Below are 25,152 nucleotides of genomic sequence, written 5' to 3' on the forward strand. Positions count from 1 at the left end.
ATGTATCTTAACATGATATAGGAATAATTCTTACTTTAATGCCCTTCTAAAGTTTACAGTTGACTGCAGATTACCAATGACATTAGCAGGAGTCTGTTATAAAATACAAAGGGAAATGCAACTAGATTAATCTCATATATGAAAATATGGTTACATGCATGTATACATACATTTATCTAATAATTTTTAATACAATTCTGGCTAGAAAGCAACAAGAGCATGTTCTTAAGATATATATGGGGGAATGTAATAAAAGTTGCAAAGAGCAAAACAATTGGCACAAATAAGAATAAAAAGTCTAATTTCGCAATGTAATACTCTTCCTTAAACTGTTATTACATTGCAAATTTTAATTACACATTGCCCCCTTTTAAGAAGTGCTTGAAGGTGTCGTAATTTTTTCGCTAACTATAAAATCCGCAAACCTCCGCAAGTGGTCACTAAGCAGTTTCCAGGTTCGCAAAAGCTACAGTATATTAAATTCGTACAAAGACAACTTTGTTTGCACAGAGGCAGAACTTTTCCAAATATTTTTTTCCGTTACCGATTTTTATTACATTCCCCCAATAGTATGTTATAGATGGACCTTTTCTAAGTAACATGTCATTCAGTCTTTCTAATCTCCTTTACTTCCTTTTTTCAGACCATTTATGCTGTTTGTTTTTTAATATATAATTGATGCTACCATTCCTTCAAAACAATGGCACTGTATTAACAAAGCTTTTTTTATTTTAAGGTTCTAGTATTTTAGACAGAGCTGTGATTGAGCACAACTTGTTATCAGCAAGCAAGCTTTACAATAATATTACATTTGAGGAACTTGGAGCTTTGTTAGAAATTCCAGCTGCTAAGGTAATTCCAATGTATAATTCCTTTAATAGCCATGTTTGGTGTAGATCTCTCCCTCTCTCCACTCTCCTCTCCCCTCTCCCACCCGCGTTCGGCTGCCCAGACGCAACTTCACATTTTAGTGAGTTAGCGTAGTGGTAACGAATTTTCATTTGACGAAGTGTGGTGCATCATTCATGGCAATAATTTGCCCTTTAGTGAATTTGCCGCTAGGACTGTTGGGACTGTTTTTCTCTTCAGTGAATATTATCGTTCTTAAAATGCTCATTTTTTATTTAGGATTGCCCAATAGTACATTCCACAAAAAAAGTATATTATTATGAAAATGGTTTATTTGCATGAAGCAGGGTTTTACATGAGCTGTTTTATGCAAATATATTTTTATAGTGACCAACATTGTTTGGGGATATAGTTTTCCTTTAAAATTCTGCCACTCCATCAATAACTTAAAGTCAGCTTGTGGCCTAAGCCATGAATATCTTTTACGGAATTCTTCAGTGACTTCTTGTTTTGCACTAGGGTTTACGTAACATTTGGAATTTCCTTCCTTGCCATTGCCCCCCATGCTGTCATCTACATAGTGTTATTGCTATTGTTTAGATGTCTAGATGTGTGCTGAACTTCTAATTGCTAGCTTAATAGATACTTTAGATCATTTTATGCTACCACTGTAAACTACAGTACTGCATGTGTAAAGAATATATTAAATATCCATTCATTTTGCAGGCAGAAAAAATAGCTGATGATTACAGAGGGACGAATGAATGGATTTATTGACCAGATTGATGGGATTGTTCATTTTGAAAGTAAGTAATGAATTTAATTTGCAACATCCCATCACAGCCAAAGGCCCAGATTGCTATTAAGAACCCAAGGCTTTAGATTTTATCTACTGTAGTACTTTTATTGGCCACCCTCATTATGCATTGCATACTAAATGGTGGGAGTCAGAGAGACTATCACAATAGCAGATTTGAATATCCTTCTAAATATTGCAAATATCTTATTAAACTTTTTAAAAGACTGATCTTAAAAAGGCTTACTAATGTACAGATACTCTACACATGTGGCAAGGTAGCAATTTTGGAGGCAGCGATCTTTAATGCTAAAGTGCTGTACAACATTTCAAACCTTCTTTGTTCTTCTTTAAGAAATCCACAGTTGTTCTGTTAAGTAACGTTATAAGCTATCCACGTTATATCACTACATTATGTAAAAAATAGTATATAGGCGGTGCTTTATCAACATTTGAATTGCAATTTTTGCCCTGATTTGAATTTCTTGCACAAAAACTCAAAAATTCATATTGTATTTAAAAAAAATTCTGGTATCAATTAAGCACAAATTGAATGTAAAACTTTGGCTTCTAAAAGTTTGCAAGTTCACGTAGAAGTCAATGGGAGTTGTCCTAAGCAAAATTTTTTAGATTCAAGATTTTTCGTGTTTTCGTGAGCTTTTTATATATATATTTTTATATATATTTTTTAAAATTCAAGAAAATAATGGCTGGTTTCTATGGGTATGTGCTGCACTAGTGCAATTTTGCACCAATATTAAATGTAGCCAATGAAATGAAATCACATTTTACAAATATGTTAACATAAAAAAAGATTGTTTTATGGAATCTTTCAAAAAGCAGTTATTTTCTTTACATTTCATTGTTTTTGTCTCAATATCCTGCTTCAGCATTCAAGATGAGCATAAAAGGATTATTTCTAGCTGGCTTGATGCCATGCTTTCCTTGTATATATACACCCCACACACAGGATGATCTGACTGTTGTAGTTTCCCTCAACACCACTGGCCTCAGAGCTGTACAGTATATTTGATATATCTGTGGATGTGCTACTGAAAGAACGGAAGAAAAATAAGAAGCAGGTCGGGACCCTACATACCTCTTACTTTCAAGTAAGGGCATGTATAGGGAACACAAGTAGGTTTCACAGAAGGGTTTCAGTTTGGAAAAATATTCATTTTAATAAATAGTTATACATAGCTGAATATAACATATATAATGAAGAAGTGACCCAGTAAGGGAATACCTGTGTAAAACAACCTACTGTCTTATATACAGTAAGACTCAATTTTCTTTCTATTCATGCAGAAAGCACAGGATATAAGTTGATCAAATCTCAGACACAGATTGTGGTCCCTAGGGAACCTATACTTATATAAACCTGTGATAGCATAAACGTCTATATTCCAGATGAGCAGCTTTCACCAGCAGTTGACTTTAGTGCATAACAGCCCGAAGCTCTTCGCTAGGTCCATATGACATTCAGCCTCATGCTCCCAGATTTCTGGCTTGCCACAACAAGGATTATTTATATCTTAGATTGGATAACGTACATGGTACTGTTTTACTATTACAGAGAAAAAGGAAATCCTTTTTAAAAATGTGAATTGTTTGGATAAAATGGTCTATGGGTTTCTGGATAATGGGTTCCCAGATAACAAATCCCATACCTGTACAACGAACTTATTGTTTGTAGCATGTTAATGAGTATACTGCATCACACTATGAGCTTTGTGTTGCCCAACCCCCCCCCCCGGCTGAAATTGCGGGTGACCCATAGTGCGTGCAAAATCAAGAATCGTCCATGGAGCAAAAAAAAATCAAAAACCAATCCACAATCCACCATGATACATAGATCCAGATTTTCATTTAGTAAATGTAGAGGTTAAAATTGAAGGTCAAGTTTAATATTTAATATATATATATATATATTAATATATATATCAAAATCGAATCTCCTCCAAGAATGTGGGACTCTTCAAAGCATAACCTACAGAGGTTCAAATATATGAGCACAAACTGCCCCCCTAGCCATCCCACACTTTTTTTATCTAATATGCCTCATGTAACAAAAACCAATTTGTCAACAAATACCAAGTAGCACATGGTGTTAAACACTGAACCTCCTCTGTATAATGCTATATCTGGTTAAATGGTAATTTTCTGCAAGCAGACCTTTTTAGTGCATGATGCTCGAGTACAGGGAGGTCACATCTCTTGATCCCATTAGGTCCTAATGTATGTGGAAAGAGGTAACACTAGAGGCTGTAATAATACAGTATAATACACAAAAGCCATAAATATCTTGTAAATTATATCCTTATAAACCAGGGGTGTCCAAACTGCGGCCCGAGGGCCACATGCGGCCCAGGGTGCATATGAATGTGGCCCAGCTTGAAACGCTTGGTTCCTGAGGAAATAGGAGGCAGGGGGACTCTGCCCATTGCCCAGTTAGTAATAATAATATAATAATACGTCTATTTAATATCCAGGTGTCCCATATTCCAGTGTATAGCTCCATCTGGTTATCCAACTGGCATTGTAGTTATTTTCTGTGTATTTCCTTTACTTTTACAAATCAAACATGTTTGTGTATTTCATGTGTGGCCCCAGACAATTTTTCTTTTTCCAATGTGGCCCAGCGAGCCAAAAGTTTGGACACCCCTGTTATAAACAATGAGTTCTGATGTCATCAGTTACAAACGGTGAGTTCTGATGTAATTTCTGTCATGACTCACTAAAACTTGTGTATTATAATAAATAAGGTACCCCCAGTTGCAAAATATGAGGATATTAGAAGTAAGCTTGGAGTTCCATGACCTGTATAAAAACACTAGGTCTTCAGCCTCGTGTTTTTATATGGTCATGAAACTCCTTGGTAACTTATAATATCCTTATATTTTACAAGAGGGGTACTTTATTCACTATATATCAGTCATCTCTGATAGTTCCTCATTCATGGAGCCCACACTAGAGATAATTGGTTGAACTTTTGGGGGGGCAATGTGGTTTATTTATTTTAGGTTGATGATGAAAGACTGAAATACTAGAGCACTTCGGCACCAACGTATATTTTAACATTTATTTTTAACTTGTCAGGCATACTGTATTTGTGCACAAACCTATTGACATTTATTACTTTTTCAAATACATTAAAAGAAAACTACATCCCCAAAATGGATACTTAAGCAACGGAGTATATCATATTAAGTGGCATACTCCGTTACTTAAGCAACGGAGTATATCATATTAAGTGGCATATTAAAGAATTTTAGAAAACTATGATATATTTAAGTAAATATTGCCCTTTAACATCTCTTGCCTTGAACCACAATTTCGTAATGGTCTGTGTGCTGCCCCGGAGATCACCTGACCAGAAAAACTACAACTCTAATTGTAAAACGAAGAAATGTGGAAGCAAAATACATAACTTTGTGGTTCATGTGACCTAACATGGATGGTTTGTTTGTGTGCACCGTTAATCACAGGGGACGGCCCTTATTTCTTAAAATGGCAAATTTCTATTTATGATTACCTAATCGCACATACTACTAACAAAGTATAGTTATTATGAAAATGGGTAATTTAGGTGAAACAGGGTTTTATATACGAGCTGTTTTATGCAATATATTTTTAGAGATCTACATTTTTAGGGGGTGTAGTTTTTCCTTTAAACTCATAAATAGAACAGAGACAAATCCATGTTCAATAAGGATCATTGGTCAACAGAAAAAAAATGGATAAATGTTATACAGTAAAATCCTCCTCCTTGTTTTGCATTCATGTATCTTGTCATTTTGTTGTTCCATCCCTTCTACTTCCCTTATTGAACCTTGTCGCCCTCTCTGCCATTTGTGCTTCCATGCTGATTTTTCTTCTCCTGTTGCTTTGGAGTACTTTGTTCAGCGTCTGCCCCAGCCGCAGAGCCCCCTCTCCCCCATCCCAGCAACAACTCACAGCTCCTCCCCCTCGAGTGCGGGCACACGCGTGTACCTTTTCCTGAGTGCTGCAGCCAGGGTCAGGGAGGGAAGCAAGCAGCCGCAGTGCAGGGAGTGGGTCTGAGCGGTGGGGCCCTAAAGGGTTTTTTCGAGGTGTCACGCCGACCCAGTCCGACCCTGACTATGTTTATTCAGAGAAAAAACTTTCCATAGCATGTTCATTGGGAAACTCCTGCAGATAGAAAGAAGAAGGCTAGAGTGAGGAAACAGTTGGCTTATCTAATGAGGCTTCTGTTCTTTATAGGTGTTCTGAGTCTCATAAACAGATTTTCCATAGTCTTATATAAACTGTATATTCTTTAAAGTCTCTACTAACTCTAATAAAGTTTGATGCTTTTACTTCAACTTTGATTTTCCATCTTACAATTTTTTTCTTTCTGCTTCATTTCAGATTTACTAAATGGTGAGAATTTTACTTAAGTGCCTGCAACCATCAGATCTACCAGTACATTATTATTATTAATTATACTATTACTTATAAATACCCTACACTTAGGGGCAGATGTATGAAGGGTCGAATATCGAGGGTTAATTAACCCTCGATATTCGACTAGGAACTAAAATCGTTCGACTTCGAATATCGAAGTCGAACGATTTAGCGCAAATCCTGCGATCGAACGATCGAAGGATTATTCGTTCGATCGAACGATTAAATCCTTGGAATCGAATGATTCGAAGGATTTTAATACAACGATCGAAGGAATATCCTTCGATCACAAAATCTCAGGCAAGCCTATGGGGACCTTCCCCATAGGCTAACATTGACTTCGGTAGCTTTTAGCTGCCGAAGTAGGGGGTCGAAGTTTTTCTTAAAGAGACAGTACTTCGACTATCGAATGGTCGAATAGTCGAGCGATTTTTAGTTCGAATCGTTCGATTCAAAGTCGAAGTCGTAGTCGAAGTAGTCAATTCGATGGTCGAAGTAGCCCAAAAAACACTTCGAAATTCGAAGTTTTTTTAATTCGAATCCTTCACTCGAGCTTTGTAAATGTGCCTCGATTACCAGTATGTTAATTCTATCCAATAAAAGAGGCATCAGTAATGAGTTTGTATATTATTAATTATAAATTGCCTACACTCAGACTACCAGGATCATAATTCTGCCCAATAAAAGAAACTCTAGTAATGAGTTCACAATGTTTTAAGAAGGTTACAGACATGCTGTGCTATAAAAATGGAGGGATCTAATAGTGTACACTCATTACTGTATACTCCACTTAAAGGAGCAGGTGGAGGTTCTTTATGGCCTGAGGCACACTGAAAAACTGTGATAGACCAATTTTGTGGACATTAAAAGGGGTGGAGCTTTGTCACAAATGAGGCAGAGTTTGCAAAGACCAAGGGCATGCTTATGTAGTATTTGAGCAAATTATGGGCATGATCAGAAACAAAGTATTTAGACTTTTTAACATGGCAAGAATCCAGGCCCTCTTGGAATAATGTCTCTTGCAAATAAGTAGTAGTAGTAGAGACCGTACGATTTTGAATGGTGGCCTGGTCTTTCACCTTTATTTGGTCATCAGTATATACATTATGTAACTTATCTACCAGTCATCTTGATGCCATTTGATCTAGAAATGTGGCAGTTGTAGTTTAGCTACAATGTGATTCCCTCCACTATTTCTGTGAGAACTTCTCGCTGAGAAAGAGGTTCATATGTAACTGTGCTGTAATTGAAAAACTGCTGTGGCTGGAAATGATTTCACTTGATCACCTTCCTGGGTGTTACATTCATAAGGTATACTAAAGCAAAAAAGCAAGGTCTTATACAAGGACATTTTTCCTGCCCTAGTGAAAGGCAGACAACTTCATCCATTCCATGGTCATAGAGTAGGTGGCATTTTACAAAAAGCCACGAATGTAACATTAAGATCCAAATTTTCATTTTGTTTTTTCTGTGTAGACAGCACAATTAAATTCCCCATGCCTCAGACTGCAATAGCTCCTGAATCAACCTTGGTACAAAACAGAATCCTAACATAGATTAGGCAAAAAGAAGATGGAAAATAACCCAAAGGTTGGCATTCCGCCTCTTCAGTGAGTCTGAAGAACAAAGAATCCAACCCACCCCCTATCAATGTTGGCTGTAAATCTAAAAATTCTATTACTGAGTTTGATTAAACAGCATAAGCTTTATGCACTGCAGATCTAAATACACATCATAATTTGTATTGGGTGAGAGCATAGGATGTGAACAAAACCCCACTCTCAAACTACACATATACACTGAAATAAGTTAATGTGGGTCACTTTATGTCTGCTATGTTATACATGCTGTCTGTAATAAGAAACCCATGCTGTTTTGATACTGTGAAACTTGTAGATCAGTAGAGCTTCTGCCAGTATGGGATCAAGATTTGTTAAGTCCTTTTTGAAATAAATACCCTACTGAAGCTGGAAAAGTGAGAGGTTTTATTGCATATTTCTGGGCCACAGCTTCCATCTATAAAAATGGATAATATCCATATTTATAAACATAGTAATACAGTAAGTTCGGTTGAAAAAAGACACATGTCCATCAAGTTCAAACTTTTAACTCTATTTTAAGATGCCTAACTGCTAGTAGAAACTGCCAACATATTCCACAGGGGTGCATAGAGCAAACATATAAATTATGTGTGTTATTGTGATATGCACCCCTGTTTTATTCCACACAGGAGTGCATACAGCAAATACACAAATCACATAATGATCAAAACAGGCAGTAAAGAGGGCCTTGCTCTTAGAATTTAGAAGTTATAGTCTAAAAGATATCTTGGATTATGCTGGTGGTTTTAGTTTAGCAGTTATTTACAGTATTTACAGTTATTTATGTCCCCATTTAAGAAGAACTAATCCCTAAAAATGAATATGGATAAAGATGCCATATTTTATATACTGAACTTGTTGCACCAGCTTAAAGTTCAAGCTTCTTAATAAAACTTCAAACTTGTCACAGGGGGTCACCATCTTATGAAGTGTCTGTAACACTCAGATGCTTAGTCAGCTCTGAGCAGCTGTTGAAAAGCTAAGTTTTTCAAATTATCAAGCAGAAAACAAGGTTGTCATGTTATAGAAGCTGATGCTAGAACACTGATCGTTTAATTCTGATGCCAATTGCACTGGTTCTTGAGCTACAGTATAATACAATATACAGTATTGTGAGTCAGTCCCTAAGCTCCGTAATGGAGAGCAGCACAGAGCATGTGCAGTGAATCGGCAGAAAAAAATGGGAGCTACTGGGGCATCTTTGGAGACAGATCTATACCGCTAAAAGGCTGTTGTTCCTTGGGCTGGAATAGACGCCCAAAACATAATGTACAACATTTCTACCCTACTACTTTAGTTAAGCTTTAGTTCTCCTTTATGAACACAGGATTACTCAGACATTTGAGCACCATAGTTTCACTCAGCAACAAAATCTCTACAAAAATACACATTTTTAAATAAATTCAGTTATATGTTCACATATACATAAGGTTCCTTTAATGTGGATAGATGTATTTAAATCAAATATTGACTATTGATTACAATGAGCAGTGATGCTTTCTCCATTTCTCTGTCAATTCTTATCATGTATCACTTTCATAAACAAAGAGTACGGTATCTAAGGATTCCTTTTTTGCACTATCTAGGCACTTGATCTCCAAAGCGGCAGATATTTGGTAACCCTAGTAGCCTGAATATTTCACAGGTCTCTTATCCCACTGCTGTCTTTTCAGCAAGATGCTCCATGTGATTAAGCAAACAAACAATTGTTTCACATTGCTTTTAGGATGACAGTCACCTTGATTAGAGCCTCACTCAGTACTACATAAACAGTCTGAGTGCAAACAGACGTCATTTGAAGAGCTGCTATATAAGGATGTAGCCTTTTGTTCTTTAGAGCGAAGGGTGACTTCTGTAAATTAACTATATAGTGGTTTTGTTGTTGTTTTTTTAATATAAAAATGGTCTTCTAAGAACAATGGACTATCTTCAACTTACCTTTCACCCTGCGGGTCTTTACCAGCTAGCTGCTTTTCCATGGGCTTTTCTATATGGATATCTTTCTTCCTTTGGTCATTTGCCTATCATACCAAGGTATGTTTTGATTTGCTAATTGCTGGTTTCTGTCAAATGAACCATGAACACTCAGTACTTATAACTCAAGAAGGGTGATAAAAAACAAGTTGGAAGCAGTATGTAAATCTTCCATGGAAGAAATGCTCTACCTACCCACATTTTGCTGGACTACAGCTTTTGGCATATTCCAGAATATTATGAAAAGTTAAATCATAATGGGATCTTTCTTCACTCTTGGCTGCTTTCAGAGCACCCAAGCCCCTTTGTCAGTCAGAACTGTAGTTCTTGACTTCATATGATCATCCCCAAAGGCACCGAACATTGAATGCTACAAAAAGTACATTTTATGACCAGTAGCTGTAGTAGATATGTTTCCAAGTTACTCTTACTGTGTCATCGGGGGTGCTTCGCCAATGAGGCGAGTTGAGGCTGTCGCCTCAGGCAGCAGCACCCCACTAGGTACCAGGGGCAGCAAAATTGCTGCTCCTGGTACTTTAAGAGCGAATTTCCGGGGGAGGGGCGGCAGAGGGGCCAGGATCGCCCCTGTGTGTCATGTGTTGCAAGTACAAGATCACAGACCTGGTCCTTAAATTATCAAACTATTTGTTTTTTGTTTAGCTCTGAACACATTTACTGTACTATAATTGCCCTGCTTAAGTTTAATTACAGTGCAATATGGACAAACACAAATAGAACGGTAATCTCACTATTAGATAACCACAAAATGACTGATATAGCTAGGTTTAGTTCACTTTGGAAATCACTCTTGCAACTGTTGGGTTGCCTACTTTGGAGAGGCAGGTGTGCAGCAGTCCCAGTTTGGGCAGTCTTTGAAATGTAAATAATTTTGTTGACTAATTTTACCTTCTCCATTCATTAATATGTGAGCTGAAAAATAATTATTAGCGGTTTACATTTTTACTTAAAGGAAAAGCAAAGCTAAAATAACTGGCTAAAAATTTGTCCATTTTGATTAATCATGTTTTTCAGATTTATTTATCTCCTATTTGGTGGAATTGTTTTATCGTGTGTTTCCATGGGACCATATTCAGTAATCATCTTTATCCCAGTCCTGGCTTCCATTGTGTTGTTTCACATAATCAGTTGGCAGTCTATTCATTGGTGGGCACTCGCACTGCAAATGGCCTGGCAAACTGCTTGCCATCTCTGGCTACTGTATAAAGAATATTACTTGCAAGAAGAAATCACTTTAAGGTAAGATATTAAGAATATGCACAATTTTATTTTGTTAGCCTGGAAAAATAAGACAATAAAAGATTAGTTTTTAGTGGCTGTTTTTACACTTGTGCTTATAAATGGACCCTTCATCTATTTTGAGAAAAAAACACAGGTCATTTATTTATCTTATTTTCAAGTCCCACTAATTAAATGTAGTACTACAACATATTTTTTGGTGTGGATGTGGGGACCAACAAAGAGATCCTCCATGTAAGTGTACATGGCGCCCTGACGTGAAACTTATCATGAGTCTTGTTTGAGCAGACAGTGGATAGAAGTTAGATGGGCCAAGGTTTAGGGCAGACTGTATTCAGTGTAGCAAGCAGAACAGGTAAAAAAAAGACAGGCCAAGTTTTGTTTCTCCGTAGTAACAAAGGAAGGTTCAACTATAGCAGGGCCTCACACTTTTAAGTTAATAATACAAAACAAGAGGATTAGTATTTGCTGTCTGCAGATTCTTAGCAATAGTTTATAGTATTTCCTGTATAGGAGAAAAGAATGCTAAGAAAAAAAGCCACGTGACTTGCACAACTGAAAACATGAAACCTGTTTGTAGCCGCCTTATTATTGTAGTTACTAATCTCCATGTGTGTGACATTACTTAAGGAAGAAAAAATGCTGCATTAGAAAGAAAAATCTACTTTAAACGAAATCAGAAATATGGTTACTAGCTCAGGACAATGGCACTGGCTGGCACAAGACTTGGGCTGCTTTATCACTAGAATGATAGATTTTATGTTTCTGGTCACTTTTTTAATCTATTTTGTGCCATATGTTGTCTGGCAACACACAGCAAGGCATTATCCAAGAGGCAAGCAGTTAACTTATAATTTAGAAATCATTAAATAATAGAGCAACCTGATTTAAAGAATTGGCTTGAGCTGTGTCTGTGGTTGTCACTGACACTTTCATTTTTTGAGAAATACCGTTGTAATATCATAGCAAAAACCAAAGTCATATAGACTGGTCCTTTCATTTACAACAACCCCACCGCCAACATTACCAATATACTAAATAGTTTCAGTACTAACATGAAACTTAATTTTATTTCATAAATTGTGTCTAGATTTAATATGTAATTGGATTACAGTCATCCACTTTCATCCATTTTCTATTCATATAGGTTGTTTGTAATGATTTCAGCCCTCATGCTATTAACCCAGAAGATTACAACTCTAGCTATGGATATTGATGAAAGAAAAGTGAAAATAATACCAGTTGATGGTGGAATGAAAAACTGGTTCTTCTCTGGAAGTGCACAACAAATATTAATGTTTCTCTCTTACTTGCTCTTCTTTCCTGCACTGCTGGGAGGTCCTCTGTGCTCCTTTGTAGAATTTCATAATCAAGTCAGTGAATCTCATAGGCGTAACTACCCGTGCTTCAAGCAGGTAACCAAAGGCTGCTTGTTCGCTTTAATCTTGCAAACACTGAGAATATTGGTTTCTATCAATATTAGCTCTCAGATGTCTCTATTGAGCTGTAGGCACTTAAATTGTGTATATACTATGTGGACCACAGCACTGCTATTTAAACTGAGCTATTACTCCCATTGGTTACTTGATGAGTCCCTCTTCCGTGCTGCAGGATTTCTGAAAGAAAATCAAGTAGATGGCTTTCAAGCAACATTCTACGATGCTGATATTTGGACCCTGGAAACAACTCATAAAATTTCAGTTTTTACCAGGACATGGAACAAAAGCACAGCAAACTGGCTGAGAAGACTTATTTTTGAAAAATGCAAAGTTGGATCTTTACTAATAACCTTTGCCTTTTCCGCTTGGTGGCATGGACTCTACCCCGGTCACGTATTTGGCTTTTTGTGCTGGGCTCTTCTAGTGAAGGCTGATTATAGGATACATAAGTATTTTAATCCCTGTCAGCAATCCTGGTGCAGAAGGCTGCTTTACAGGATATTCACTTGGCTTCAAACCCAGTTAATAGTAGCATTTCTTATAATGGCTATTGAAATGAGGGGTTTCAAAATGATATGGTTATTATGCTCATCCTACAACTGCTTCTTTCCCATTTTATACTGCCTCTCACTAATATCCTTCATTAAAAGAAAAACATAATTTTATTCAGATTGTATTAGTTAACCACTGTACCTTCATTTTTTAGAAGTAAAACCATATATATATATCTATCTATCTATCTATATATATATATATATATATATATATATATATATATATATATATATATATATATATATATATATATATATATATATTCTTTGTGCTTTATTCTTCCATGCTTATATGAATATGATACAGGATAAGCCTGCCTCTGAATGGTTTACAACAAAACTTTCCCGAATTAATATTTTCCTTTTTACTTAAAACCCCCTTTCTACCATTAACATTCCTTATTTGAAGGAATTATGTCAGTGAAGATTAAGGAATTCTTCAATAAAGCATTTAGACTGAAATGTCTGAACTTATTTCTGTCTCTTACTGGGTCTCAAGGGGGAGTCGCATACAATTACACTTTTAGTTAATCAATCAGATGATAGGATTATATGAAATGTGGAATGTTTTTCATTATATTGGTGTACAGAGAGTTATGTATGACATCTGACCAAGTTACCTCACTATTTAAGTATTTATGTAAATGCTTTACATAATTTTATAGTTAAATCTGTTCCAAGTAAGGCAGGCTAATCACCCCAGAGGGCCTAAGGGCAATTCATTGTCACATGGCGGAAGATTAATTGGCTCCTGAACATGGCAGTCGGGAGCCTAGTACATGAACTGCACTTTAAAATAGATAAAAAATATGTCCTTACTCTTTTTAAAATCACACCTGCAACATTCTTTTTAGTATGTTGAGATGATACAAAACTATGCAGCCCAAAAAATTTCATCCAGGATATTACATTCTTGTAACAGAATCTTGAATCTGGAAAGTCATGCAAAAATGTGGCAGATGTGGAAGAGTATATTCAACAAAGATGCAAGGACATGCAAGGCATTGAGATGTATTTAAAAAAAGGGGCATTTTCTAGAGCAGTGATCCCCAACCAGTAGCTTGTGAGCAACATATTGCTCTCCAACCCTTGGATGTTGCTCTCAGTGTCCTCAAACCAGGTGCTTATTTTTGAATTCCAGGCTTGGAGGCAAGTTTGAGTTGCATAAAAACTAAGTATAGTGCCATGCAGAGCCTCCTGTAGGTTGCCAGTCCACATAGGGGCTAACAAATAACCAATCACAGCCCTTATTTGGCACCCCAAGGGACTTTTTCACGCTTATGTTGTTTTCCGACTCTTTTTACTTTTGAATGTGGCTCACGGGTTAACACCAGAGCTGACACAAGGCTTCCTGACACAGAACACAGAAGAGGATTCTGCTACCGGTCAGGATCTGAAATCGGCCTGTGCATTTCAGCAGGCTGATTTGGCCCTGACACACAAGAAGAAATTCCCAGTGCTCGATCTGAGCGCTGGCACAAGGGTGCTTCTAGCAGCTGGTCAATACCACTATGCCTCCCCGGTGTTTCTGAACCAATGTGGGTGTGGTTGGGCAGCAAGCCGCCCCATAAAATTCTGCCGCCCCATAAAATCCAGCCGCCCTAGGCCAGGACCTTGGTGGCCTTTCTCCAAATCCAGGCCTGATTTTCTCAGTGTACGCTCACATACAAGTGCCATGTCTGCCAGTTTACTTTTAAGAAGGAACAGATGGGAGCACTTTTCTATAAATGCATTGAAAACATAGGTGGCAAAAAGCAGATGAACAGCCCTTTGTGTCACTAGCCTAATGCCTCTAAATCTACTTCCAAAAATCAATATATAAAATAAATTAATATATTTTTACACTGTAAATGTAAGCTGTTGTTCATGTGTTGGTGCGGAAGGAAATTAATTCTCTAACCAATGTGCTCGATAAACAACTTAAAATGTTTTACTCGTTACCAGTTAAGTGGTGTCAAGACACACTTATGGGGATTGGTTGAAGTTTAAAAAGAATGCATGTTGTATTAGTAATTTTATGATATTTTTTGTCCTGTTATTACAGTTTTTATTTCACAGATGGTGTGTGTGGGATATTGAAAAATTTGTTTAACTTTTGGCCTGCTGTATAAATCACTGCTGGTGCTTCATTCCTGGAGATTGCTGGTAATGAGCTGGCTTCTGAAATTCTTGCTTGGAATTATGCCCTTTTGGCAAATTAAAAATAAAATTCTGTTTTATCAGAGCTGCACTTACAATCTGAAATATTATTTTTCTAACACTGAGAAATATTTTTGTATTGTTCATTCCTAGAGGAAAGGTATTGTTGCAGACAGTAACTGCTGATACTTTGTTATGGTGCGGCAATGTTATTAAGACTACTAGAAGCTGTCTACAATTTTAAATGTAATGATTATGGTTTTGGAAGCTCCATGGCATGGAAACCAGAGCACACAGGTCACTTTTTGTGCTCCCCATGTGTAAAAAAAATCCTCCTGATTCCCATGTGCTGAATATACTGATATAATCAAAAATAAGAAAAAAGTAGTATCAAAGGGACATCACTTGGGCCCAATATAAGTGTCCCCTGTGCACATCATTCAGGATAAGCAAGACACAGAAGTACCCTGTAATTAAGGGCAAGTACAGTTCTCCTTTGCACCGATTAGTCCAGCTTCAAGGTGCAGAGTTTATCAGCAGCTCCAACTATGGACAGGGCTGTAATTGAGCCCTTTAGCAAATACTAATGTCCATAGTAAATGTGCTCATATATTTGTTAAAACAAAATTATTCACAAAGTGTAAGAAATGTGTAATACTTTGTAACAAAGGACATACATTTTTGATTGAAAGCCTTATACACAAGGCTCCACAGTCTATGATGTTAGAACTTAATGTAATACTGGATAGAGATCATCTACCTATCTTATAATAACATTTTATAGAGCTTTTCTCCAATGGGTCTTAAAGTAAAAATACATTACTGAATGAGGTGATGCTTCTTATTTTAATCTAAAAACCTGGGTAAACAGATATGTCTTGAGGCTGATTTTAAAAACATCCAGAGAAGATGCTTGTGTGACAGAACATGACATGAAAAGGATTTTAGTGCTACTCTGGGTACCTTGTTTTCCTGAGTCTGAGGAATGAAGGGGGGGAAATGAGGAATCAGAAGCGCTTCCAAATAAACAGCCTTGAATCAAAGTTTACACTCTTTAGCAATGACCATCATTTCAATTCATTATCCAATAGATAGTAACATAATAAGTTAGGTTGAAAAAAGACACAAGTCCATCAAGTTCAACCTTTTAAGTCTATATAGAACCTGCCTAACTACTAGTTGATCCAGAGGAAGGCAAAAAAACCCATCAGAGGGGGAGAAAAATCCTTCCTGACTCCAAAATGGCAATCGGACCAGTCCTTGCTAAAAAACTGTCCAACTCATTAAAGCTATGTAATTTATCGGCCAGTACGAATGAATCGGGGAGAGAATTCCACATCTTCACAGCTATCACTGTAAAAATCCCCTTCCAAATATTTAGCCGGAACCTCTTTTCTTCAAATTGGAATGGTGCCCACATTAGCTGGAAGGACCTACTGGTAAATAAAGGATTATATGATCCCCTTATATATTTATACATGGTTATCATATCACCCCTTAAGCGCCTCTTCTCCAGCGTGAACAACCCCAATTTGGCCAGTCTTTCCTCAAGTAATGATTACTTGGAAGAGTTAAGGCTGAACTACTGTATATAGACAAACGAACGCACTATTCCAACCTTGTTATGACTTTCTAAACTTCCCATTATATTATCACTTTTCATTAGAACAATTACAGAGGGAAGCAGCTTTCAACCCTAAACTCTGACTAGCTTATAAAGAATCTGGCCTCATGTCTGCTTCATTCAATGAGGGCATCTCATCTCCATTATTAACACTTGCTGAGTCGTTGAAATAAAGGAAATGATACAGAAATGATCTCCCTTCCTTCCTGCATGCCACTAAACAGCATACCATTCACAATTCAGCTCTTCTGACTTCCTGAGGAAAGAGATACATTTAACAGTAATTACTAGAAACCAAAGAAAGAATAACACGTCTGGTTGTGCCTTGCTCAAGAGGTTATGTCAGCAGTGTCGGACTGGCCCGGCGGGACACCGGGAAAAAACCCGGTGGGCCCCGAACCTCGTGGGCCCCCGCCGGGCCAGACCCCCGTACATATAGAAATTTTCGGGAAAAAAAAGTTTTCGCCGATGCGCATCGCCGCTCGCGCATGCGCACAAGAAGCGCACAAGAAGCGCACAAGAAGCGCCGATCGCGCATGCGCAAGAGAAGCGCCGATCGCGCATGCGCATGGCGGCGTTCCAGCGGCCGAATTCGGTGCGGCGCAGTAGGGGGCGGGGGGCCCTGGACCAGCAGTCCCGGTGGGCCCCGGGCCCCCCAGTCCGACCCTGTATGTCAGTCCAAAAATAGCATGATAATTTCATACATTTAAGGGAATATATTATTAATTTAGGAGCACTTCGAAGCTGGGTTTTATTCTAGTAATAACAATTTTATTCCTGTAATGGAACAGATTTTGCATGTGCATATGTGTTCATGGTGTGCTTGTGTGTATATAAATATCTATATACGTATATGTATTTATACAATATAGGGCCAACTGTATCCAGACAAATGCCTGTCCAACATCGTATTCCCAAACCAAGGGTATTAATATGAAGTTGTTCGTCTCACTGCTGCTATAACAGCCCCTATTCTACTAAGAAGGCTTTTCATTAGAGTTGGGAACATTGTTGTTGGAATTCATTTCTAGATAAGTAGAAAGTGAATGTAAAACTGACGAGCGTGCTATCAATTTTGTAATTTACATTATTTTGTAATTTACATTCATTATTTATTTATTGTTTAATTTCAAGATATTAAATGATACATGTACTGTTAATATAAATGAATTTTGTTACAACAGTGTCACCTACTGGTCAGTTTCCAACCATACTGACCATCAAGTAGTCAAGGAAGTTGTAGGAGAAAGAAAGTGGTTGCTCTGATGTTATTCTTCTTAGGAAAAAAATGAGAAACCTTTCTCGAATCTCTCCTAAGCAGAAGAACATCAGGGCAGCCCTCTTTCTTTCTCCTGACAACTTGCTTGACTACTTAGTGGTCAAACTGGTCAGAAACTGACCAGTAGGTGGCACTATTGTAACAAAATTCATTCATATTAACAGTAAATGTATCCCATAATGTCTTGGAATAAAAAAAAGGTTTTAAAGGTTTACTTATCCTTTCAGCACAAGGCTGGGCAATGATGTTCAGGCCTTCCAACTTATACCCCAAGTGTTCATTTGTGTTCTGTGTTCATCACTCCCATTTCAGCCAACCAATTCATTATGGATCATTATGGCCATGCTCAAACTTGCCACAAAGTAGCAGACCCAGAATTGCCAGGAATGTCACTGTTTAATGTAACCTGAAGGTTTGCTTTCAGCTGAACCAGGAGACCTTGCCCAAACTATGGAAACAAACCCGTTATTCCTTATCCACCAATCAACATGCCACAAGCTGAAACAACCAGAAAGTATTGTAAAAAGTGCTTTTAGTTACACATTTTGGGTTAGCATGAACCCATTATCATATGGTGTTGGCCCTATGTGAAGCTGGTCATGGCATCTGCAAAACCCAGACATTTCAGTCAGACCGCGAGATGGTGAAATGCCATGTATCACTCCAGAGGATGCATTTCCACTGCTACAGAGTACAATGGAATTTCCCTCTACACCAGGGTTCCCCAACCTTTTTTACCCGTGAGCCATATACAAGTATAAAAAGAGTTGGGAAGCAACACAAACATGAAAAATGTTCCTGGGGTGACAAGTAAGGGCCACGATTAGCTATTTGATAGCCCTTGTGTAGACTGACAGCCTACAGGAGACTCTGTTTAGTAGGACATTTGGTTTCTATGCAACCAAAACTTGTCTCCAATAGGGATGTAGCGAACGGCGGAAAAAATGTTAGCGAACATATTCGCGAACTTGCGTCAAAAATGCGAACGGTTCGCGAACGTCGCGAACCCCATAGACTTCAATGGGAAGGCGAATTTTAAAAGCTAGAAAAGACATTTCTGGCCAGAAAAATGATTTTAAAGTTGTTTAAAGGGTGCAACGACCTGGACAGTGGCATGCCAGAGGGGGATCAAGGGCAAAAATGTATCTGAAAAATACATTGTTGACACAGCGCTGCGTTTTGTGCTGTAAAGGGCAGAAATCACACTACGTCACTCAGGTGATGTTTCTGGACACGGAATGTGAAAAAGCTCACACAGCTAGGTGGCACTTGGTTAAAGACTGGGCAAACAATGCCTGCAAGGGCAACGTATACAGTAGTGGATACGGAATATATTATTGCTGCTGTAAAAACATCACTCAGGTGATGTTTACGGACACGGAATTATTATTGTTATTTAGACAGAATGTGAAAAAGCTCACACAGCTAGGTGGCACTTGCATACCTCCCAACTGTCCCTCTTTTGACCACTCAAGCCCCTGTCCCTCTTTTGTACTGGAAAGTCCCTCTTTTCTCTGCACTGAACAGCCAGAAAAAAAACAGTTTCTAACTTAATTAGCTTTTGGCAGAGAGCTCAGAACAGCTAACAGGTGCAAATAAGATACTTTGTAACAATTTTGACTCTGGTTGGTGGTGGTGGTGGTGAACTACTAGGAGGAGCAGCACACCAGTCCCTCTTTTCTCTGAACTGAACAGCCAGAAAAAAAACAGTTTCTAACTTAATTAGCTTTTGGCAGAGAGCTCAGAACAGCTAACAGGTGCAAATAAGATACTTTGTAACAATTTTGACTCTGGTTGGTGGTGGTGGTGGGGAACTACTAGGAGGAGCAGCACACCAGTCCCTCTTTTCTCTGAACTGAACAGCCAGAAAAAAAACAGTTTCTAACTTAATTAGCTTTTGGCAGAGAGCTCAGAACAGCTAACAGGTGCAAATAAGATACTTTGTAACAATTTTGACTCTGGTTGGTGCTGGTAGTGGTGAACTACTAGGAGGAGCAGCACACCAGTCCCTCTTTTCTCTGAACTGAACAGCCAGAAAAAAAACAGTTTCTAACTTAATAAGCTTTTGGCAGAGAGCTCAGAACAGCTAACAGGTGCAAATAAGATACTTTGTAACAATTTTGACTCTGGTTGGTGCTGGTGGTGGTGAACTACTAGGAGGAGCAGCACACCAGTCCCTCTTTTCTCTGAACTGAACAGCCAGAAAAAAAACAGTTTCTAACTTAATTAGCTTTTGGCAGAGAGCTCAGAACAGCTAACAGGTGCAAATAAGATACTTTGTAACAATTTTGACTCTGGTTGGTGCTGGTAGTGGTGAACTACTAGGAGGAGCAGCACACCAGTCCCTCTTTTCTCTGAACTGAACAGCCAGAAAAAAAAACAGTTTCTAACTTAATTAGCTTTTGGCAGAGAGCTCAGAACAGCTAACAGGTGCAAATAAGATACTTTGTAACAATTTTGACTCTGGTTGGTGCTGGTAGTGGTGAACTACTAGGAGGAGCAGCACACCAGTCCCACTCCCCAACACAGCTAGACTAATAGCACTGGGCTCTTACAGTAGCAAAGTAAAAAAAACAAAAAAGAAAATAAAAGCAGTCCTTACAAGGACTATTGGGTTACAGTCAGCAATCAGCAGATGAGAGATCAGCAGCAGGACAGCTGCCCACAGCAGCTACATACAGAGCACTGCAGTAGAAGGTAGATTACTAGCCAGCAAAGCTACCTAACCTAAAATGTCCATCAAATCCTTGCAGAGTTCTGTAAAGGGCAGAAATCACACTACATTTCTAAACTTGTGTAATAAACTGCTTTAAAACGTCCGGCGTCTACATGCCAATCAAGTCGTGTAAAGGTTACAGCCTGTTCACACGCAAAGACAAAACGCGGCGCTTACTGCAACGCAAAAAAACGCAAAGAGCTTTCATGAATGATACCGTCAAGTGAGCAAATAATAGTTTTTAATTACTAGTTGCTTGTCACCTCCAGGATGTTCGTCCTGTTGGTGGCAATATTTCTGTAGTGGTGTGTTTAGCAGTCACCATGCTTGTGCGCACGTGCACGGTCAGGCAGAGGTAATTCAATGTACAGTGAAGTGAACCAAAAAACACTGATTCTGCAGTGTGGGCCCAGTTTTGGTCTACTTTATTGATCACCTGCGGTGACCATAAAAGATGCGATTTTGCCACTGTTGCAGAACCCTGAAAAATTAGGCATGTGTACTTTTCTGAAAAATTATGTTTTTTTTGTCGCAGCCACTGAAGCACAGAGGCCAGAAAAAATATGCCATATAAATGCTGAAAATATGAATTTTTTTTGTCGCAGCCACTGAAGCACAGAGGCCAGAAAAAATATGCCATATAAATGCTGACAATATGAATTTTTTTGGTTGCAGCCACTGAAGCACAGAGGCCAGAAAAAATATGCCATATAAATGCTGAAAATATGAATTTTTTTTTTGTCGCAGCCACTGAAGCACAGAGGCCAGAAAAAATATGCCATATAAATGCTGAAAATATGATTTTTTTTTGTCGCAGCCACTGAAGCACAGAGGCCAGAAAAAATATGCCATATAAATGCTGAAAATATGAATTTTTTTGGTTGCAGCCACTGAAGCACAGAGGCCAGAAAAAATATGCCATATAAATGCTGAAAATATGAATTTTTTTTTGTCGCAGCCACTGAAGCACAGAGGCCAGAAAAATATGCCATATAAATGCTGAAAATATGAATTTTTTTTGTCGCAGCCACTGAAGCACAGAGTCCAGAAAAAATATGCCATATAAATGCTGAAAATATGAATTTTTTTGGTTGCAGCCACTGAAGCACAGAGGCCAGAAAAAATATGCCATATAAATGCTGAAAATATGATTTTTTTTTTGTCGCAGCCACTGAAGCACAGAGGCCAGAAAAAATATGCCATATAAATGCTGAAAATATGAATTTTTTTGGTTGCAGCCACTGAAGCACAGAGGCCAAAAAAAATATGCCATATAAATGCTGAAAATATGAATTTTTTTTGTCGCAGCCACTGAAGCACAGAGGCCAGAAAAAATATGCCATATAAATGCTGAAAATATGAATTTTTTTGGTTGCAGCCACTGAAGCACAGAGGCCAGAAAAAATATGCCATATAAATGCTGAAAATATGAATTTTTTTTGTCGCAGCCACTGAAGCACAGAGGCCAGAAAAAATATGCCATATAAATGCTGAAAATATGAATTTTTTTGGTTGCAGCCACTGAAGCACAGAGGCCAGAAAAAATATGCCATATAAATGCTGAAAATATGATTTTTTTTTGTCGCAGCCACTGAAGCACAGAGGCCAGAAAAAATATGCCATATAAATGCTGAAAATATGAATTTTTTTTGTCGCAGCCACTGAAGCACAGAGGCCAGAAAAAATATGCCATATAAATGCTGAAAATATGAATTTTTTTTGTCGCAGCCACTGAAGCACAGAGGCCAGAAAAAATATGCCATATAAATGCTGAAAATATGAATTTTTTTGGTTGCAGCCACTGAAGCACAGAGGCCAGAAAAACTCAGGATTTACCTGTTCAAAAAGTTTTGATTAAAATGAAACCAGTAGGGTTTGCACCCTAGTTTGTAACGGTGGCGGAGGGAGAAGGACGCTAAAGGACAGTTGTGTGTGGAGTCATGCGGCGTGCAGAGAAGGACAGCTGCATGGGGAGTCAGAACAAGTCTTCCGGCGTGCAGTAACCCTCCGAGATCCATGCCTCGTTCATTTTAATAAAGGTCAGGTAATCCACACTTTTGTGACCTAGGCGAGTTCTCTTCTCAGTTACAATCCCTCCTGCTGCACTGAAGGTCCTTTCTGAGAGGACACTTGAGGTGGGGCAAGACAAGAGGTTCATGGCAAATTGTGACAGCTCTGGCCACAGATCAAGCCTGCGCACCCAGTAGTCCAGGGGTTCATCGCTCCTCAGAGTGTCGATATCTGCAGTTAATGCCAGGTAGTCCGCTACCTGCCGGTCGAGGCGTTCTTTGAGGGTGGATCCAGAAGGGTTCTGGCGCTGCCTTGGACTGAAAAACCTTTGCATGTCTGACGTTACAGAGTGGCCAAAGTGCATTGTCCTTGCAGGTGCGCTCGTGGCAGGATTACTGGCACCTCTGCCCCTGGAATGTTGATGAGTTCCTGAAGTGACATCACCCTTAAAAGCATTGTACAACATGTTTTGCAGGCTGGTTTGTAAATGCAGCATCCTTTCGGACTTGTGGTACGTTGGTAACATTTCTGCCACTTTATGCTTGTACCGAGGGTCTAGTAGCGTTGCGACCCAGTACAGGTCCTTCTCCTTAAGCCTCTTGATACGGGGGTCCTTCAACAGGCATGACAGCATGAAAGACCCCATTCTCACAAGGTTGGATGCAGAGGTATCCATCTCCGCTTCCTCGTTATCAAGGACTATATCATCCACGGTCTCCTCCCCCCAGCCACGTACAAGACCAGGGGTCCCCAAAAGGTCACCACAAGCCCCCTGGGAAGCCTGCTCCTGTTGGTCCTCCTCCTCCACAAAGCCACCTTCCTCCTCTGACTCCACTTCTGACACCTCTCCCTGCGTTGCAGCAGGTGCCTGGGCTCGTTCTGGTGATTCCGACCAGAAATCGTGCGCTTCCTGCTCCTCGTCACGCTGGTCTACAGCCTCATCTGTCACTCGTCGCACGGCACGCTCCAGGAAGAAAGCAAAGGGTATTAGGTCGCTGATGGTGCCTTCGGTGCGACTGACCATGTTTGTAACCTCTTCAAAAGGGTGCATGAGCCTGCAGGCATCGCGCATAAGCGCCCAGTAACGGGGGAAAAAAATCCCCAGCTCTGCAGATCCAGTCCTACCACCCAATTCAAACAGGTATTCATTGACGGCTCTTTGTTGTTGCAGCAGACGTTCAAACATGAGGAGCGTTGAATTCCAGCGAGTCTGGCTGTCGCAAATTAAACGCCTGACTGGTATCTTGTACCGCTGCTGAATGTCAGCAAGGCGTGCCATGGCTGTGTAGGAACGTCTGAAATGGGCCGACACCTTCCTGGACTGCCTGAGAATGTCCTGGAATCCTGGGTACTTCGAGACAAAACGTTGGACTATTAAATTCAGAACATGTGCCATGCAGGGCACATGTGTTAAATTGCCCAGTCTCAGTGCTGCCAACAGATTGCTTCCGTTGTCACACACCACTTTTCCGATCTTCAGTTGGTGTGGGGTCAGCCACCGATCGGCCTGTGACTGCAGAGATGACAGGCAGGGCCGGCCTTAGGCCAATTGGACCAATTGGGCCCAATTGGGCCCCGCACCTCTGGGGGCCCCGCACCACAGGGCAGCACAGATAATCTTTCTATTTTGTGCCTGTATGCCCTTATTTTCCTAAATACTTGCTGTTTCAGTAGCCAGCAACACTTTGTCTAGGGGCCCCGCCAACATGGTCCCAATTGGGCCCCACATTTGATAGGACCAGCCCTGATGACAGGAGTACAGATCCGGTATGGTTTCTGCTTTCCAGGCACGTCATCCCCAAGACAGCATGACAACAGCGTACCTGGCACGTCGAATAGCCTAGGGGGAGCTGGGGGTGCACAGGTGTGGAGGAGGAGGACCCAGCAGCAGAGGAGGAGGAAGCAGAGGAAGAAGACGAGGTAGAGAGCGAAGGAGGAGTAGAGGTGGTGGCAGAACCGCGTGCAATCCGTGGCGGTGACACCAACTCCACTGTTGTTGTTGAGCCACGCATTCCCTGCTTCCCAGCCATAAGCAAGTTCACCCAGTGGGCAGTGTAGGTGACATACCTGCCCTGACCATGCTTGGAGGACCATGCGTCAGTAGTCATATGGACCTTTGCCCCAACACTAAGTGACAGAGATGCGGTGACTTGGCTCTGCACATGGTGGTACAGGTGTGGTATTCCCTTCTTGGAAAAAAATTTGCGGCTGGGTACCTTCCACTGTGGTGTCCCAATTGCTACAAATTTGCATAAGGCCTCAGGGTCCACCAGCTGGTATGGTAAAAACTGGCGGGCTAAGAGTGCAGACAAGCCAGCTGTCAGACGCCGGGCAAGGGGGTGACTCGCAGACACTAGCTTCTTTCACTCAAACATGGCCCTCACAGAAACTTGGCTGGGGGCAGATGACTGGGAACTGGTGGTCAAGGTGGAAGGCGGAGTGGAGGGTGGTTCAGACGGGTCAAGGACAGCAGAGGTAGAGCAGTAAGA

General features: G+C 39.6%; 2 protein-coding genes across 2 annotated transcripts in view; both read left to right on the forward strand.

Annotated features, from left to right (window-relative positions):
* LOC108704534 (COP9 signalosome complex subunit 4-like) overlaps positions 1-10,764 on the forward strand; it is a 42,063-nt gene extending 31,299 nt beyond the window's left edge. The window contains exons 8-10 of the mRNA XM_041579734.1: positions 737-852; positions 1,576-1,655; positions 10,678-10,764. Of these exons, the coding sequence (XP_041435668.1) occupies positions 737-852; positions 1,576-1,626 (167 nt within the window). The 3' untranslated portion in view covers positions 1,627-1,655; positions 10,678-10,764. The remainder of the gene's footprint in view (positions 1-736; positions 853-1,575; positions 1,656-10,677) is intronic.
* Positions 9,262-13,054, forward strand: LOC108704544 (ghrelin O-acyltransferase). Its single transcript, XM_018241124.2, has 3 exons — positions 9,262-9,705; positions 10,678-10,902; positions 12,050-13,054. The coding sequence occupies exons 1-3, from the start codon at positions 9,590-9,592 to the stop codon at positions 12,999-13,001; spliced, it is 1,293 nt and encodes a 430-aa protein (XP_018096613.1). The 5' UTR covers positions 9,262-9,589; the 3' UTR covers positions 13,002-13,054.
* Positions 13,055-25,152: the final 12,098 nt, after the last annotated feature.

This window comes from Xenopus laevis, chromosome 1S, assembly GCF_017654675.1.
Source record: "Xenopus laevis strain J_2021 chromosome 1S, Xenopus_laevis_v10.1, whole genome shotgun sequence".
Taxonomy (NCBI): Eukaryota; Metazoa; Chordata; class Amphibia; order Anura; family Pipidae; genus Xenopus; species Xenopus laevis.

What these genes read in the sequence shown, in the direction of transcription:
- LOC108704544 (XM_018241124.2), top strand. Translation starts at nt 9,590, where the DNA reads ATGGACTATCTTCAACTTACCTTTCACCCTGCGGGTCTTTACCAGCTA. An exon ending in CATTTGCCTATCATACCAAG is followed by an intron (nt 9,706 to 10,677) that starts GTATGTTTTGAT and finishes CATGTTTTTCAG; the next exon opens with ATTTATTTATCTCCTATTTG. An exon ending in CAAGAAGAAATCACTTTAAG is followed by an intron (nt 10,903 to 12,049) that starts GTAAGATATTAA and finishes CTATTCATATAG; the next exon opens with GTTGTTTGTAATGATTTCAG.